The 18,635-nt window shown below is 53.1% G+C and overlaps 1 protein-coding gene and 1 long non-coding RNA gene across 2 annotated transcripts in view; one reads left to right on the top strand and one right to left on the bottom strand.

Annotated features, from left to right (window-relative positions):
• The first annotated feature begins 841 nt into the window (after window positions 1-841).
• LOC134475986 (uncharacterized) lies at window positions 842-6,319 on the top strand. The gene is made up of 2 exons (XR_010047353.1): window positions 842-5,116; window positions 5,253-6,319. It is a non-coding gene; the product is annotated as an uncharacterized LOC134475986 (long non-coding RNA).
• The window catches only part of Eya2 (EYA transcriptional coactivator and phosphatase 2), a 206,820-nt gene continuing 193,388 nt past the window's right edge, over window positions 5,204-18,635 (bottom strand). The window contains exons 11-15 of the mRNA XM_013150388.3: window positions 14,666-14,826; window positions 11,475-11,589; window positions 10,806-10,927; window positions 9,338-9,438; window positions 5,204-5,900 (exon numbers count right to left, since the gene is read on the bottom strand). Of these exons, the coding sequence (XP_013005842.1) occupies window positions 5,820-5,900; window positions 9,338-9,438; window positions 10,806-10,927; window positions 11,475-11,589; window positions 14,666-14,826 (580 nt within the window). The 3' untranslated portion in view covers window positions 5,204-5,819. The remainder of the gene's footprint in view (window positions 5,901-9,337; window positions 9,439-10,805; window positions 10,928-11,474; window positions 11,590-14,665; window positions 14,827-18,635) is intronic.

The following is an 18,635-nucleotide window of genomic DNA, read 5'->3' on the forward strand; positions in this document are numbered from 1 at the left end:
CTCCTGCAAGCCAACACAGCCCCTTCTCTCAGGACTGGAGAGACTGGCGCACTCCTCACATCCTCCAGGCTGCGGGCACCTCATCCTCACAGGTGTCCAGCCATCACACTTGAGGTCGCCCTCATGGCCTCTGTCTCAGCCCCGAGGTTTTCACGTCCACTAGGAGGCCTGGCTGTGCCTGTGCCTGTGCCTGTGTGAGGGTGTGGAGGGGACACTTGCGGCTCCCTGCTGTGTCCCCAGGGGTTGGGGTTTTGGTGAAGGTCACACATGTCAGACAAGACAAGAGGGGATTTGCTGAGTGAAGGTGGAGAGAGCTTAAAAATATGAATTGGTTTTCCTCGTTCTCTGACTCACCAGTACAGGCGCCCGACTCAGATCTGAAGCTCTGCTGCCAGGGTCCTCCCCTCCCCACCCCAACTGCCCTCCTCCGCGCCCCCTGGAGAGCTGGTGGCCACAAACATGCAACATGCAGAGACACCTTTCTCCCAGTGCTGTGGTTTTTTTCTTTTAATTTTAAAGAGAATAAGACAAAACAATAAAGTGAAACAAAATAAAACAATCAGAACAACCTTGGATTTCAAAATCAAGACAGTAGGAAACCAAACACAGCTACTCTAATGCACTTTTTTTTTTTTTTTTGTCTTTTTCGTTTTTATCGGTACCAGGGATCGAACTCACGATTGCCTGCTTGCAAGGCAGGCGCTTATGCCGCTGAGTTTGTTGCTATCCTCCAAGTGGCTGTTCAGAGTGCCGGATACAGCATGCAAAGTTAAACAGGACAGGACCTGAGTTGTTTCTTTACTTCTGTTGCTGTCACTTCAGAAATTTCAGGTGTGTGACTGCCAGTTTCTTTTTGTGTCTGTGTCTTCCGGATTTGTTCTGGGGAGCTGAGGTCTGAGATTGCACCCTGCTCCTTCATATTGCCGTCTCCCCTGTTCCTCCGAATCCGCCAGCTGCTGAGTCCCAGGTGCTTCCTGCACTGGCTGCTGTCCCACGGTGCAGGGGATTGGGCTGGGCACCTGGGTTCCTCCGCGCCGAGGTCCCTGGGATGGCAGAGAGGTTCGGGGCTGTGCCTCACCAATGCTCCCCCAATGGCGGTGGGGCCTCGGGGTGTGGCAGGGGCCTCACTGAGGGATCCTCTTTTATTTTGAGCTAAGGTCTCCTCTGTGGCCCAGGCTGGCCTGTGGGGCTCCAGGCTGAGGTAGTGGGGTCAGAAGTCACAGGCCACCGTACCCGTTTCCTTTTACACCTAATGGTGGTGTAGCCCACAGGCCTGCAGTGTGTGAGTGCACCTGGCTCAACTGGGGTCCCCACTGTGGCGCCCTGTCACTTTTGTCTGAATCAGGGGTTTTTCAGGGGCCCAACATCTTTGAATCCAGGAATGAGGAAGAGGGGGGATATGACGGGAGCTGGCGAACCTTGAGGAAGCTGCATGCTCCTTCTTAGTGTGACCAGACCTGGACAGGAGTGGCTGGGATGACCAGCTTGGATCATGCAGGGTGATGTTTTAACGAAATTCAATGCTCTTGCCACCTGGTGGACATATTGAGAACTGCAGCCTCCAGAGGCTCATGAAAATTGAGCCAAGTACTGAGACACAGTAGTAGACAAACCAAGTGCAATCTGCTCTCTATTGTTTTCTCCCAATAGAATCCCAGGCAGGTTTGATGGGGACAGCCTCGGAGTGCAAACACTGGTAGTGGGGGATGGAGCTGGACATCTCAGGGAGCAGTTCTTAATGCTGTGTGAAAATTAGAAGCACCTGGGAAGACTGTAAAAAATCTAGTAAATCGATGTGACTCACTCAAGGGAACAATGACATCCATTCCCTGTGGCGGGTCTGGCATGTGTTGGAGCTTCTGAGCCTGAATTCCATCAAAGTATAAAGCTGATTAGCTGAGCCTGTGGCATCTGAGTGTGATTGGCAGAGCCTGCCATCTGCATGTATCTCATTGGCTGAGCTAGAGTATCATCTGGATGTATCTGATTGGCTGAGCCTGGGTAGCATCTGGGTGTCTCTGATTGGTTGTACCTGGATAGCTCCTGGGTTGAGCCTAGGTCACACGCCTACAGGCTAATGCAGAGGAGGCCGGGAAGGTGGGATTGAGGCTTCTTCTGGTGCAAACCACAGGGTGGGAAGTTGTCCAAACAGGTCCTTTTGTTAGCTAGGCATGGCGGTCCACACCTGTAATCCCAGTACTCTAATCCCAGTACTCTGGGATTTGGCCTGGTGTGCCACCAGAGCTGGCTGAATTTTAAAATTAGTGTTTGACCACAGCTGATTAACACCATTCTCTAGTGAACTTCTGGATACAGAAATAAATCCCAAATAATTTAAACAAGCTCAACGATGATACTAATTAAAACCGCAGTGGCCCACATTTAAAATTGGGCAGAAAGCAGGGTCCAGCGTTTCCAGCCCTGGGCTTGCTGGATTGCCCTCCAGGTCACCAGCCTCACTGTGCCTCCCACGCAGACACGAGTCAGCTGGGACCCGGTCACTGCGACAGGTGACCTTAGCTTTAACGCAGGCCTGCACAGATCATCCTCAATGGAAGTCTTGTTTTATCCCTGGTTGCCTGGTCCTACTGGCAGCCTCCGCGAGGCCCTGGGACCTGCTGTGGGGTCGTACTGCCCTCTGGTGGTCACCGATGAGCACAGCATCGCTGGAGCTGAGCTTGCTGCGGAAATAAACTGGCCCGTCCTTTCAACTCAGTTCCTTCTTTACCAGCGTGAAAGATGGCGCTCACACCACAAATTGATGTATCTCAGAAACACGCAGTGTGAATAAGACCAGAAGCCAAGGGGAACCTTTCTGAGTGCTTGCAGATGAAGTTCTGGATGAGGCCCAGTGGAGTGCTCTTGGTGACAGCAATCTAGGGACGCAGATGTAGGGGGAGGGGCTCGAGGATGCTGACACATTAGCCTGGGAGGCCGCAAACTGTTGGTTTCTGTCAGAACCGGCTCTTGATGATGCATCATTGTAACAGAAAAGCAGCTGGGCATCAAGGCAATTTAATTTCAGGGTCAAGGGGAGGTCACCTATTCACCTAAGACCTCTCCTGTGTGATGTCTGATTCGATTTGCACTGCTAATGGAAACCTAAAATAGCGAGATCCTTTCCTAAGCAATCTACTCCCTGGCTCTAAGCAGAATGTGTCTTGGTGATTTTGGTGGTGGCAGGCAGGGATGGATGGACAGATCAGATTACAGATGCCGCCATGCTAAGCAAAGGGGCTGGGTGGGCTGGAGTCTTCACGTGACTGATCCCTGGGTGACCCTGGTCCAGGCTCTGCCCCACTCCAGCCAGAAGCCAGCCCCTCCCATGAGAACGTCTCCTCTCGTCCTCAAAGACGCCTGCCAGCAGATCACTGGGAGCTGGATGGCAACATTACAGGCTCATTAAGGCCACTTTGCTCTGTCCATCCAGCCACCAGCCCTCCTGTCTGCTTCATCAACTACCTCTGACAGTCCAACCACTGCTCCAAAACCCTGTCACTCCGTCCACTTACTCATCCAAACAAGTGCCCACTCACTCGCCCCCTCACTCACCCACCTAGCATCCACCCCAGCTTCCAGACATTCACACGTGCAAACAACCCCCTACTCACACTACACGACCATTCGGTCATCCATCCAGTCCATCCAGGGTTCGAGACATCCTGATGTAGCCAACCATCCATCGAGTTATCCTAACACTTACCTCCTGTTTAGCCATCCAGTCTCTAATGAGTACCGAGCCACTTTCTGATTGCTCAACCATCCAGTTACCCAACTCATCATCCACCCACCATGCACCCAACCATCCATTCATCTATCTGTCCAAATGGCCATTCACCTATACAATCGCCCATCTATGGTTCCAGACACACAGTCACATGTCACTTAATGGCAGAGATATTTTGAGAAGCATATTGTTAGATGATACGGCTTGTGTCTAGATGTCCCCCCAAAGCCTCATGCAGTCACAGGTGGGGTTTTACAGGGGTGGCTGGATCTAGTGTGTGTTTCTGGGGTTAGAGTGCATGATCACTAAATATTTCTGGGTAGGATTAAGGGTGCTCCACCCTGGATAAAAATATAAGGGTTGTTAAGTGTGCTCGTCACTTGCTGCTGGGATGCTTTTGCTGAATTCTTCATGCCATGAACTGTTTCTCTCTGTGATGTTCTCTTTGATGCCACCCTGCCTTGCAGCCAGCTGATTGTGGACTGAAACCTCTACAAACTGTGAGCTAAACAAATCTTCCCACCTTTAACTTTGGGTGTCAGATATTTTGCCTCAGCTACGAGAAAAGTAACTAAGACAGATGATTTTTTCCTCATGTGGCTATTTGGTGATACAATCTTACAGGGCCACTGTGTGTGCAGTCCTTGGGTGACTGCCACCCTGTGTGGTGCCGGACTTTAGTGCCATCCTTACCCCCATCCTATCATGGATTGTGCTTGGTATCAGGCTCTGTGCTTTGAGATACAGAGGTGAAGTCAACCACGCCCACCGCTCAGGAGCTGAGTGCGTGTGAGGGTGTCCCTCACCGGGGACAGCTTCTAGCAATGCTGGAGTCCAGCGCTGAGGTTCTGATTACTGGGTCAGCTCCCATCTCCGCTGTCACACAGATCAGCCAACACAGCTTGGGGAAGGAGGGTACATTTCTCCTTAATGTCTGACCCCATGGCCAGGCCCTCTCTGGTCCTCTAGGGCAGTAACAAGACATCTTGGGGACCTCTCCAGACCCCCCCACCCTGCCCCCCACTGCATCCTTGACTCCTTGCTGGGTTTTGGTAAAGTCCTATCACTACAGTGGCAGTTGGTCATATTTTCTTTTCTTTTTTTTTTGTCTTTTTCCTTTTTATCGGTACCGGGGATCGAACTCACGACTGCCTGCTTGCAAGGCGGGCGCTTATGCCACTGAGCTAAATCCCCAGCCCCTTTTCCCATTTTTTTTTAAAGTTGGTCGTATTTTCAAAACCAACATCTTACCTTCTTCCCTTAATTATATTAGGAATAGCTGCTGATTAGATTTCCTTTGGGGGACCAGCCCTGCCCAACTTTCTGCTCCCAAGAGAAATCAAGCCTCAACCCAGCTCCACCAATGCGGCTGTGACCCCACTGTACCATGTGAGCTGCCGTCCTGGGCTCCCCTCGGTGGAAGCCAGTTTAAGTTGGATTTTATTTCTCTGCCGCTGAGGAAGTCATCTTCTCTGCTTCAAAATGTAAACGTGATTTTATTGAATGCCTTTTCTCCATCCCACAGCACAGCTTCCGTCCGCGCCCCTCGGCCTCCAGAGCGACGTGGCGGCCTAAGGCACCGGGCGCCGTCCAGGCGCCACCAGGAGGGCTCAGGAAAGGACAGAAAGCAAGAGTCTCCCCACAGTCCCCAAGGTCCAAGAGTGATTGTCCCCCCAAAGCACAGCCTGGAGTAGAGAGTGCTTAAATTAGAACTGCGAACCACCCCGCATGCCAGCTTACAAAAAACCAAACCCATCCAACAACTGAGGAAATCAACGACACAGGCACAAGAGCGCAGTACCGGGGTATGAGATTCGTCCATAAATTAAAAGGAAATAAGGAACCTGCTTCCTCCTCGTCGCCGGCCCCCCGCCAGCAGGCCCCTGCTCCTGCTCTGCGAGTCCACCATGGCCCCTTCTTCCCACCGTCAAAAATCTGAAGCCAGTGCTGGGGCCTCTGCTGCTCAGAACCCCTGTGCAGGACGGCTTCTGGGGTGGCCACTGGACACATCCTCTGCGTGCAGGCCCCTGCCTGCTGTCCAGCGCCTGGGCTCTTGGCAGGGAGCGAGGGATGGTGGGTGTGATGGCAGGTGCTATAAATACTCCAGCTCCAGGGCGTGCCGAAGCGCCTCCAGGTCGGCGTGGCAGGATATCCGCCAGAAAGGCATGTTGTGCTGGAACACAGAGCAGCGGCCACAGGTCACGCGGGGGACGAGAGGATGGCTCTTTCCCAAACTATGCCTTGCAGAACCTCTAGGGGACCCATGTCCGGCCAGCGCCACCCCCGCCCCAGTGTGGCCTGGTCATCTCAGTTCTTGTGGGGCTGAGGGGGATGCTTGGCAGACTCTGGGCCCTGGACACACCCAGAAGGAAGTCCACCCCCTTCTACTCATTAGGTTTGCAAATGTTTAAGCCATGAGAGCCCAGCCCCCAGCCTGCCTGCGGCTCCGACAGCTGGTAATGCAGCCCTACAAGACTGGGAACTTTGGCAGTTCTTCGGGTTGAGCCTGGAGCCTTCACACTGAGCTACCTCCCCAGTCATTTTTAAAATTTTGAGACTAGGTCTCAATAAATTGTTCAGGCCAGGCTCGAACTTGTGATTCTCCTGTCTCAGCTTCCCAGAGTGCTGGCTTTATAGGGAGATTGTAAACTTTGAAGATTATGTCTTATTGATCACTTTCCTGACTTGACTGCATGGTACCTGAGCAGAGTGCGGTGTGTGTGTGCGTGCATGCGTGCGTGTGCGTGTGCATGGGTGATGCAGTGCTAACTGGGACCTATGTGGCTCAGACTCGACTTGCCCTGGTGCTGCCCCCTGCTGGGTAAAGTGAAGACTTCCCCGGAGCAGCCTGTGCCTGTGAAGACAGGCGTTTACTGTCACAAGAGACATGGTAGTTTTCTGTTTAATCACTCAACTTGGGCTTGTTGTGTTACTTTGTAAAGTAATTTCCTATGTTAAGGTATTAACACAGGAGGCCTGTTACGCTGCATGCGTGAACCACAGTGCATATCTCATCTGGGGTCCAAGATAGTGAGGCCCAGGCACCTGTGCCCTTGGTGAGGACCCTGCACTCCTCCCTAGTGATGGGGTGAGAGATGGCGCCTGGGGAGCCATGGATGCCGGAGCACTCCTGGCGATCCTGCGGCCAGTTTTCTGCTCACCTGTGTCCTTCTGTTCCTGGGCCTCACCAGGCCCCTCCTGCTCCAGCCTGCACGTGGTACCTGCCCCCCTTTGCCTCCTGCTCCCCTTCACCTCACCTGGCCCCATCCCGGCCTTGCATGGAAAGAGGGACTTCACAGACTTGGGTAAAGGCCTGGTGCTGGGCTGTGTCCTAAGGGCAGGGACTTTGTCCTGTTGGTTGCTGTGGACGCTCACAGGGCTCTCATGGGAGCCTCAGAGGATGAACCTCTAGCTGAGTCAAGGGCATAATTTCATCTCCTGGCAAGGGCTGGGTAGAAAGCAGCAGGTGGGTCTATTTCTGGTGACTGGGTTGGAAAAGGACTCCAGGGCTGTGAGCTTTAAGCAGGCCCTGGAGGATAGAGAAAGCAGAAGCAAGGGTATTTGGAGAGTGTGAGGTCAGCAAGTGCAAAGGCCCTGGGGTGTCGACTGCATTCCACTGCTCCTTCCACAAAATAGGTACTCAGAAAACATTCATGGACCGAGTGAAAAGAGGATGGAAGGAAAGGGAATTATCTCCAGCAAGCGCCTCTATGAACACAGCTTTTCCTCTCTCTCCTGCAGCTCACCCCCAGGACATCCCCTATCCTGGGCCATGGCAGCCACCTCCTAGCCTGCAACTGCCTGCCAAACCTTCTTTTCCCTGCAGAGATGGATTCTAGTGGCCACCTGGCCTGGTCTGTTCCTTTAAAGACTGTCATTTATCTTTCTGGGAGGGAAGGAGAGCGGGTAGGAGGCCCCAGCTGGCTCCCTCCCAGTCAGGCGGCTCCAGAGTCTCATATGCGGAGCTGAGACAGACGACCCGCTGAGATGGGGATGGAGACATTGGCGACACCAACTCTGACAGCGATCCCGGCACAGGCCCTTGCCCTGGGGCCCTGCTGCACTGCTCAGGTGGCCTTGCTGGGCCTAATGACCCCATTCATCAGCCTGGAACAGCTGTGGGGAGAGCGGGCCAGCCAGCCCCTCTGCTTGGGACACTGGCGAAGGGTGCCCTAGGGAAGCCCGGTGTGTGGGTCTCTGTGGCGGAGTCCCCTGCTAGCTGGCCGCGGGGTGCAAGCCCTCAGTGTCAGAAGCGCACCCCTACCAGGTGCTGGCACAGGGGCAGCACTCTAGCCTTGTGACCCCTGAGTCTCGAATCTGTCCCCTATAAAAGAGGGCGCATGGATGCCCACTCGGTGTCAGCAGTAGCGGTGGTGAAGGGCGCGAGACTGAGGGCCTGGCGCTGCCCGCCGCTCGGGCTTATCTCAGGTCTCCCACTGTCCAGCCGGCTCCGCGCCCTGTGCCTGTGTCATACTCGGGCCAGCTGCGTCCTCAGGGGCGGAGGGGTCCCCGGCTCCCCGCCCCTTCCTGGTGGCCAGCATGCGAAAGGGTGGTGGGAGCAGGAGGGCGACAGAGACTGGAAGCCTGGTGGGACACTGTCCCTGCACCTGTGGCCGCTCAGGAGCGACTGAGAGTCCCCTTCCCACAGCCCCTGTCTGGCATCGTGGATAGCACAGGGCGGATGCCCTGGTCCCTGGGTATCCTGGCCTCATGATGCCCCTGGGGCCGGCGCTGCGCCCTCAGCCTGGCTGAGTGACACCCTTCTCCCAGGCGCTGGTGGAGGCCGTGGAGTCAGGGGTGAAGTGAGCGGTCCCACAGGTGACTGTTTCATGAAAGAGGGGCTGATGGCCTCGGGTGCGGGGTGGGGGTCCCAGGCCGTCCTGACCTAGCTGGAAGGTGAGGGCAGCAGAGACTGGGGTTCCCTCTTCCACAAGTGCTGCTGAGCCTGAGGCCCCCGATGGGTCTGCTGGGGAGCGGAAGAGGGGGGCTTCAGGCCAGGGGCAGGGCCCCTCTCAGCGCCCTGGGGACCCTCCCTTTTCTTCGGGGCTTCATCCACTGAGACCCGAAACAGTTTTGCATTTCCTTGGGATTTGCTGCCAGTGAGGGAAAAGGGAAACCAGGTCCCCCCAAATTAAGCCCTGTGACATTAACGATCCGCTTCCCAGGCCTCTGGGTGGGGGTGGCAGGCTCTCTGGGGCGCTGTTGACAGCTCCAGACCCCTGGCTTTGGCAGCTGTTTCTTTTCCAAGAAGGGGGCTGCGGCTACCAGAACCCCCTGCCCTGTGCTGGAGGCCCAGATCACAGATGCGGGATTTGCTTTTTCATTAGCCTAATGCTGTCTTTATTAACCGGCCGGCCCCCGGGGCACGTGACAGCAAGCATTCAATAAAAGGCGCGCACGTGCAGCCCCAGCCTTCCCGCCCAGCATCCCCGGTCCCCCCGCGTCATCCCAGAAACACCCAGGGCCGCCTTGGCGGCCGCCACAGGCGCAGGAGGGATTTGCAGGAGGAAATTACTCAGGATGCTTCTGCGAGCTGCAAACGGGGGCTGCAAACGGGGGCGCCGGCGGCGGGGAGCCGGGGCGGGAGGGGCGCCGCAGGGAGGAGGGTACCTTCTTTGCGCCTTGCTCTTCCTCCACGCCGTCCCCGATCACGATGTACACGGCTTTCCTGCCGAACCTCTGCATTATCCTCTCGAAGCAGCTCTCTTTCCCTGCATGCATGGGGGAGGAAGGAGACCGGCGCCTGAGGACCTGGCCCAGGAGCACCCGCCAGCCTCAGCATGGAGGTTCAGTTTGGGCTTCCTTGGGATGGGCCCCCTGGGAAGGAGGACAACACGGGGACACAGAGAGGTGGCCCAGCAGAAAGGGGCGTACAGGGGTGGAAAGTGGTCTTTGGGTGTGGCAGCGATGGGGTACAGGAACACAGTGCCACCTTGGTGTGCCTTTGAGAAATCGGGAACAGTAGGCTGCAGTGGTTCAGTGGCAGAACACAATGAGGCCCTGGGCTCCTTAACAGCACTGCAGACAAACCAACCCAAAAAACAAAAGGCCGGATAGTCCATTTTTATATTATTATTTTGACACAATTAAAACTAAGAAAAACAGCCAGGCATGGCCGCACAGGCCTGTAATCCTAGCACTTGGGAGGCTGAGGCAGGAGGATTGCCAGGAATTCAAGGCCAGCCTGGGTTACATAGTGAGTTCAAGGCCAGTTTGAATTATATAATGAGACCCTGTCTCAAAGAATCAAAACGAAAACCAAAACCAAAAATAAAAAAACCCTAAAAAACCAACCCCCCAAATCCCCCCCCTTCCCCCAAATTAAAAAACAAGTTTTAAATGCCCTGGACTAGAGGTATGTAGGATAAAGGTGAAGAGATTTGTAAGGATTTGCTGACAACTCTTTCACTGCTATTTTGGCCTGAATTGCTTTGATTTTAAAAGCTAAAGGCACTTCGAGATCATCTTTAGACCTAGAACTTCAGCACAGGCAAAAATTTCTCTAAGAAAATGTTTCCAAAGTATTATAAATTTTTTTTTTTTGCTTCAGTGAAAGCAGGTTTACAGTTCTAGTTAAAACTATCTCAGATTTATTCTTGTCTTACATGTTTTTAGGTGATATAAGAATTTTTTTGTTTGTTTGTTTTTTTCCTTTTTATCAGTACCAGGGATCGAACTCACGACTGCCTGCTTGCAAGCAGGCGCTTATGCCGCTGAGCTAAATCCCCAGCCCCTGATACAAGAATTTTTAAAAATCAGCTCCTTCCATAGGAAAAAGCAAGCCGGTATTCTCTGACACAGGAAGGAGCTCACTGTGGTTGTAAACTGGCAACACTGTTCATTTCCAGTGATTGCGTCCAAGAGTAAGTAACCGGATTCGGTGCTGTTCTTTCTGTTACTGGTACTATCTGATTTAACCCTGAGGGTAGCCTGCCGGGTGTCTGGGGGCCTGAGGCAGCCTGTGACCAGGACCAGGCTCCGTAAGCCTCCCTGGGGATGACCCTTTCCTTAACACTCTCCTCCCGGTGGGGAAGCTCCTGCTTTTTGCTGCCGTAGTCCGAGGCTGGCCTGTCCCTACCTGTCTTGGTGGCGCTGTAGATGTTCTCAATAGGAAACACGGATCCCAGGCCGTACAGCAGGACTTTGGCTAAGGCAGGGATGAGTTGAGTGGTGGTGACCAGCACGTTGACACAGTTGGGCCTGCGGACAGAGGGGACCAGGTCAGACCCAGAGGGGCCTCTTCACCTCATGGCCCGCTCAGCCTGGTGTCAGCGGGAAGCTGGGTGGACTTGGGGGCCCAGCCGGGCCCCTCCAGCGATTCCTCGCTTGAAGCCTGAAGCTGCCTGACACTGGAGTATAGTGGTGAAGTACTTTTCCCTTTTAAAAGCAAAGCTGCATTTTATGGCAAAAGCTACACATTTAATTAGTTGCCCAGGTTACATAAAAGAGTGACACGTGCAAATGTAGGCTGACGGAGATCTGGGAGGCTGAGGTGAAGTGGGGAGCACAGGCCAGTTCTGATGCAGGAACCCAGGTGCGTACTGCTCCCCAGGAAGTCGCTCCACTATTTGCTCAGCCAGTGCGATGTTTCCGCTGTGCCCTGCACAGTTACACTTTGGCAAAAGTCTAGAAAGTGTGCAAGTGAGAATCTGGGAGCTCAGTTCCCCCAAATAAGGAAAAGGAGGAGGGGCCATGAGGTTTCCTGGAGGAAGCTCAGTGGCCCACGGGGCACTGGGGCTGCACTTGCCGGGAACTGATGAGGTTTAGGGCCTTCAGGGAGTGGGTCAGCCAGAGGTCTGTGAGCGCCTCGAGCTCGGCGCGGAGCTGTAGCCACGTCTCTCTTTTGGGAGCTCCTATCAAGCCTGGAGACAAAGGAAAGAAAGATATAACCATCGCCCCCACCCATGACTGGGATGGGGGTTCAAGTAGGAGCCCGTGAGATGTCAGAAAGGTCTGGGGGCAGAGTTAGGGAAGGGAGTGTTGTAGCTACTGTACCCAAGTATTCAAATCACATGACACCCAAGGTCAGCTTCAGTCCTGCAGACTTTACCCATTCATCCATCCACCCATTCATTCACTTGTTCACCCACCCACCAACAAACCCATCCATCCATCCTTCCATCCATCCATCCATCCATCCATCCATCATCCATCCATGCACTCACCTACCCACCTGCCCATCCATCTGTGGGAGACCACCAAGCTGTGTTCTCTTGCGAAACAAAGCCCCTTGCCTCCTTCTTTTCCTGACCTTTACTTCAACTCTATTCACTGAGATATGCAGAGCTGGATATATTGAACCAGAGGCTCCTTAATTGGCTAAATGAATGTGATCAGGTCCAGCTGAGACCCCAACATGTCTCTCTGAAGCATGGAGGTGAGAATGCTGTGCCCCCACCCATGCCTGGGATGAGGGTGCAAGCAGGAGCCTGTGAGATGCCAGGGCTAAGACATGAGATAACACCTCAGCTGAGGCTGTGGGACTCAAAAAGAATTATATCTTCAAGGTGCCAGCCATGCATACCCCAAACTACCCTCTTGCATTGCTAAATGGAGAGCTTCTGTGCCTGGTACAAAATCGCTCAGTTTCCCCTTACAGCCAGTGCCTGCAGCTTCTCTTTCCTCGCACTCTGCAGAGACCTCCCTGCTCCGCCTCCCTAGGTGAAACCAATAAAAGCCACGAGCTTTTATACGTGTGGCCCTTTGCTTCACAGAAAGCACTGGGTCATCCCAGAGCTCCTCAGCTGAAGAATATTCTCTATTTGTCATTCTGCTGGGCAGGAGACCTGAACCCTCTGAGAGGGCTCGGGTACCCATCTATCTACCCAACAAAGATTTCAGAATTGCCTTCTATGTGCTCAGTATTGTACCAGGCACTGAATATACAGAGATGAACAAAGCACAGACTGTGGAGCTTGGACTGCTCTGGTAGAGATAAACAGTACAAAAATTGTGAGTAACACCCATTGAGTCCTTACTGTGTGCAGGGACCTGGGCCTTATTTCTTGTCACCCTCATTGCAGCCCTATGCATAGTGGACACTGATTTTACTTCTACTTTTAGGGGAAGACCAGGCACTGTGAGGCTGGCTGACTTGTTCAGCACAGGGAGGAAATAATGGAGAGAGGTTTGGCAGCTGATCTCCAAACAATACAAACTCGAGGGAACAGGGGCCTTGTTTATTTATTTATTTACTTATTTGTTATTTTTTGCATTACAGGCGACTGAACCAGTGCTGGGCAGGTGCCTTACCACTGAGCTACACCTCCAGCCCTTTTAAATTTGCATTCTGAGACTTGGTCTTGGTCTAATTAATTAGTCTCCCTTTTCTAGAGCACGTGACTCCTGGCTCTCCTGCTCTGCACTGCCTGGGTCCTGACCCCGATGGGAGCTGCTTGCTCCTGCCAGGCACTGCCTCTCTGTTTGCTCTGCTAAGTGCGCCTGCCGGTGTCCCTCCCATGTAGGGGTGGCTGAGCAGCAGGGGGACCCGGCCTGAGATTGCTGCTTCCCACCTGCAGTCCCCAGCCTCACACCAGACAGGCCACTGAGAGGGACTCTGAGGGCAGAAGTGATGGCATTGCCTGGCAGGAGGCTCCACAGTGGCTCCACTGCCAGGGCTGTGCAATGCTGGGCAGGTCACTTAACCTTTCTGATCTGTTTTTGCTTCGTACAACGTAGCATGTTGGGAAGAGCAACCGAGTTATTGCTGTGAAAAGTGCTCAAAGCAGAGCCTGGGCGGGGCAAGCCCTGTGTAAACTGAGCAGTGGCAGCGCACTGCTCAGCCAGAGCTGCAGCAGGACCGCAGCTGGGGACGACTCGGAGGAGCTGCCTGGAAGGACAGTGGCTGCCCAGGGAAAGCAGAGGTCACCATGCAAAACCAAGCAGTGTTGCTGCACTGGACAGTCACGCCTTCCACACACATCTGCAACAGACTGCTCAGCACCCCAGCAGCAGAATTACTTTCCTCCCATTGCCCAGGTCTGGAAACCGGGTTCTGCTCATTGCCTAAGGCCACGGGGTGAGGGAGCACTGTGCAGTGGAGGCCGGGGTCTCTTCCTCCTGGGTGCCAAGTGGGGAGCACTAGAGGCTTCCAGCCTAGAGAGTTCCAGAACCAGTGACCCAGGGCATGGCCACGTCCTGGCTAACTGTCTCCAGCCCCTCCCAGATGACCTGCTCAGTGTGAGGAAGAAAGGCTGTCCCGTCCCTGAGGCCAGCTGCACCCCAACCCCCGGGCTCTGCCAGGTGCCAGGCGGGAGGACCAGTGACACCGGTGCTCCTCCAGCTTCCCGCCTCTGTGATCAGTGGAAAACCCTGCTAAATGCAGATTTGGGGCCAGTGGGCTGAAACCATGCACTTGTAATCAGCTGCATTCAGGGCGGCTCAGTGGCTGACCCAGGGACCACTCCAGGTCCCCAGACTGGGCCTCCGGACACCCCTTGAGGGGCTTGCTGAACCCAGATCCTGGCTGGCTGCCTGGGGCCAGGAACTGGCACTGCTCACAAGTCTGTGCTGGGGCAGAGGCTGCACCCTGAGGACCTGGACAGGAGCCCCCGTGGTGCCATGAAAGTCACCCTGTATTGGGCCCAGCCTCTGCAGTGCAGTGGGCTAGAAGTGCCTCCCCCACACCTTGGCTTCCTCACTGTCAAAAGAGAGGCGAACCCAGTTGTAGTGACAACGCACACCTGTAATTCTAGAACTCTGGGAGGCTGAGGCAGGAGGATCAAAAGTTCTAGTCCAGCCCAGGCAGTTTAGCTACTTAGCCTAAAAGCACTGCGGGCACCTAACTGGCAAGTGTGAGGTCGAGGTTGTGAGTTCGATTCCTGATACACAAAACAAAACAAAACAAACAAACAAACCCAAAACCAAAAACACTGGGCCCGGGTGGAGACGAGAGGTGAGGGGGTACAGCCCAATGGCGACAGCGCGAGGGCCACTCACCGCCCACGTTGTTGCGGTAGGTGTTGTACATCTCCTTCACGCGCCGGTAGCGGAAGGCCAGCTTCCTCATCCAGTCCACGCCGCCGTGCACGCCCGCGCCGAGGCACAGGCCGGCGCCCGGGGCCGAGCCGTGGAAGCCGTCGGTGGAGAAGTTGTACGTGCTGGGGACACGGAGCAAGGTGTGTGCGTTAGGGTGGGAGCGCAGCAGGCCCCGGGCAAGGTGAGCCCTGAGGGTGCGCAGGGGCTGCGTGGTGCGTGTGGGCAGGAGCAAAGCCAGGCCACCTCCCCAGCGTGCCCGCCACTGGCCGAGCTGGCGCCCGGGCCCCTCCATTCTGGCATCGCAGAGAGCACCTCTAGTTTCTTTTCTTTTTTTTCAATTTTATTTTGAAAGTGGTAACATGCAACAGAACAAGACAGAATAAAGCCAGCTAAGATCGTACAGTGAAACTGGTACAGAACTTCACAGCAGGTTACCGGGATAACAATAATAGGTATTTCATTATCTTTATAATAGTTGTTCTTTCAATCACGTATATCAAAATGAGATGAAATACAGAACATTATAGAACTTATCAAAACAGAATATTGAATAGAGCAGTACCATTAATCAGAATAGAGCAAAACAGTAATAAAAATATTTGTCTTCAAAGAAATGGTAGAAGGAAGGTCCCCCTTATTTGCTACGGTCAAGCTCCCAGGAGACGCTCAGATTTCTGGTTCCCATTTGCTGAGGGGGGGGCAGGAGAATTGGGTAGGGGAAGTGGGATGTTTGACTCTAGGCGGTGCACCAGTAGGCTCACTATTGCTTAACAGGGAGGCAGGCTGGTTGTTTGGTTTCACAGCGTCCTAAGTTCCAACATGGCGTGGATCTCAGGAGCTGCTGCTGGTTCTCCCCCTGGAGGGGCCGCAGTCTGCCAGACCACCACCGCCTCCCAGGGAGGGGAGGGAGCACCTCTAGTTTCTTTGGGGAATGACCGATGCCCTCCCTGTAGTGGCCAAGCTCAGGACGGCTCTCTGTGCTCTCCCTTTGGAATTCTACAAAAATGGCCTGGAATCCCAGCCCCTAGGGAGGCTGATGCAGGAGGATGGTGAACCTGAGGCGAGCCTAGGGGAAGGCCCTGTTTTAAATAAAAAGTAAAAAGGGCCGGGGATGTAGCTCAGCCGCAGAGAGCTTGCTAGCATGTAGTTAATCATGAAAGAAGAAAACATCAGTTAATCCCCACTACTTTCACCGCATCTCTTTCTGGGCTGGCCACAGCCCTTCCTTCCATCACGTGAACAACGTCTTTGCACAGATGTTCTCTCTTTTAATTTTTTTTTTCCGGTACTGGGGATTGAACTCACAATCTCTCGCTCACCAGGCAGGTGCTTATACCACTGAGATAAATCCCCAGCCCTCTCTCTTTTTCTTTTTCTCTCTTTCTTTCTTTCTTTCTTTCTTTCTTTTTCTTTCTTTTTCTTTCCTTTCTCTCTCTCTCTCCCTCTCTCTCTCTCTCTTTCTGAGATCAAACTCACCACCTAGTGCTTGCCAGGCAGGTCTTTATGCCACTGAGCTCAATCCCTGGGACTTTGTGGACATAAAACTTGGCCCGATGCTATGTGTGGACTGGGACATTTCAGAAGTGTAACCAAGTCAGGGACAAAACCAACCAGGACGGCACAGAGCGAGCTGGTGGCTCACCCCGGGGCGGGACGGCTCCCTTCCCTGCTCAGGTCTGGATTGGCAAAGTCACCGAGTGAGTGTGTGTGGGACAGCGGGACCGAAAGGTCTCAGAGGAACCCGGGAGGGGAGGGGCGGGTGGCCACAGCTGTCGGACTGAGTGTGGCTGGTCCTTCTCCCTTTATGCGTTAGGTCGCTCTGCTCTCTGTCCTGAGTCTAAGAGCGGGAGAGAAGGACATGTCCTTGTTTGGAAGACGAGCTGCAGCAGGAATGAAGTGACCACTGGAAACTGCATCACAGCCGTTCCTCTCTGTGACACGGGGCCGGGTGGCCTGCTGCCTCACCACTGTTCTGCAGTAGGGACGTCGCCTGGGGGATCCCTGGGGCAGACAGCAGGGTACCCCCGGAGTAGGCTATGGGGTGACTGTGACAACGATCTCTAAGTTCTTGTTCGTTTCTTACTCACATGGTACCTGGTGTTAAGAGAATGTGTGTATACATACATGTACATGTGTGTACATGCAGGCACACTGGTACAAAGGATGCCAGTGCATGTGCATATATGTATTTGTGTATGCATATGTGCACACGTGTGTACATATATACTTCATGTTAATATATGTAAATATGTATAGAAATATACACAGAATGCAAACTATGTATATATGCACACATTTTTTTTGTCTTTTTCTTTTTTATTGGTACCAGAGATTGAACTCACGACTGCCTGCTTGCAACACATATGTTTATGAGTACATATAGTGCCTATGTGTATATATGAATGTGCATACGTATATGTGCATATATATGTATATAAGCACAGGTCTCTAAGTGTAGGTACATATTATTTTATAGTTTATCTGAGAGGCACAATTATATCATAGATTATTTCCAACTGCGATGAAACATTTCCTAAAACAAAAGCAGTATATGAATCATAAGTGACACAACTTTCACTAAAACCTCACTATTATAAAATAAATTAGGATTTTTCCAGAATAATAGAGTGAAAGTATTATTCTGTAGATATTCTGACGTTTCAGATCAGCCAAAAAGACTTCAGCTGTTTTTTTTTTTTTTCTGTCTTGTTGAGACAGGTCTTGTTATGCAGTTCAGGCTGGTCTTGAATTTGCAGCCATCCTCCTGCCTCAGCCTCCCAAGTGCTGGATTACAGCTGTGCGCCACCACACGTGGCTTCAGTTGTTCTTTACGTGCGAGTTGTAAGAGTGTTTCATTTTGATTTGAGACAGGGTCTGGTCATGTAGTTCCAGTTGGCCATGAACTCAGTATGTAGCTGAGGCTGGCCTTGAATTTCTGGCCATCTTCCTGCCTCGGCCTCCTGTATGCTGGATTTCCTTTCTGACTTCAACACCTTGTGTGGTTCTTTGGGAGAAGTCACATGTGGCCAGAGAGTTGGATTCTGGGAATTTCTCAGTTGAGGGCGCCTTCTCCAGTGGTGCCGTCTGAGGTTCTGGCTCTACATTTAAACCTCAGAGCGTCCCTTGGGTGGAGCCGGAGCGGCCCTCCATGCTGGGCTGTGCTGTGGTCTCCAGGGCAACCTGTGGCTGTGGGGCGGGGCGCAGGAGGAAGTTGGTGACTGTGGGTGACAGAGTGGGAGGGAGGCACACACTGGCTGTGTCACTCTCCATAGATATCTGTGAGTGGCAGTGTGAGAAATCAGAAGCCAGGAACTCGTAATGCTGGAAATGGTTAGTCTGAGAGACAGGTGATTAGTTTTCTCCTTTGCTTTCTACTGAATTACTCAATTTAAAAGACCCACAGAAAATCGCCTATAACTGTCTCAAAAACTCCCCTTTGTCGGGAAGAGATGCTGGGGGCTTGTCACACAGACACACTGCGACTTCATCCTGCCCGCTTGCTGCTGGGTAGACGCAAACAGGGGCCAAGCATAAAAAAGTCTGTTTCAGTAGGAAAAAGGAGCAGCTACCAAGTCACAAACGCAGACAGCCATGTGCCAAGGACTCCGTCTGTGCCGGGCACTTTTCTAGCAGGTTCTTATACCCTGGAGCACAGCATCTGGCTCCAGGATCTATTCTTCTTTTTCTCCTCTTTTTTTTTCTTTTAAGACAAGGTCTCACTCACTATTGGTTCAGGCTGGCCTTGGACTCACTATGCAGCCCAGGCAGGCCTCGAACTTAAAGTGATCCTCCTGCCTCAGCCTCTTGAGTGCTGGGATTACAGGCATGAGCCATCATGCCTGACTTGAACCCGCACTTCTAACGCCATGCAGTCCCTCGTTTCCACGTGCAAGTGTCCATCTTGCTACAATTTACTCTTGGAAAGCGACAT

Source organism: Cavia porcellus, unplaced genomic scaffold, assembly GCF_034190915.1.
Source record: "Cavia porcellus strain 051 isolate PalLab524CR breed Dunkin Hartley unplaced genomic scaffold, mCavPor4.1 scaffold_5, whole genome shotgun sequence".
NCBI classification, from domain to species: Eukaryota; Metazoa; Chordata; class Mammalia; order Rodentia; family Caviidae; genus Cavia; species Cavia porcellus.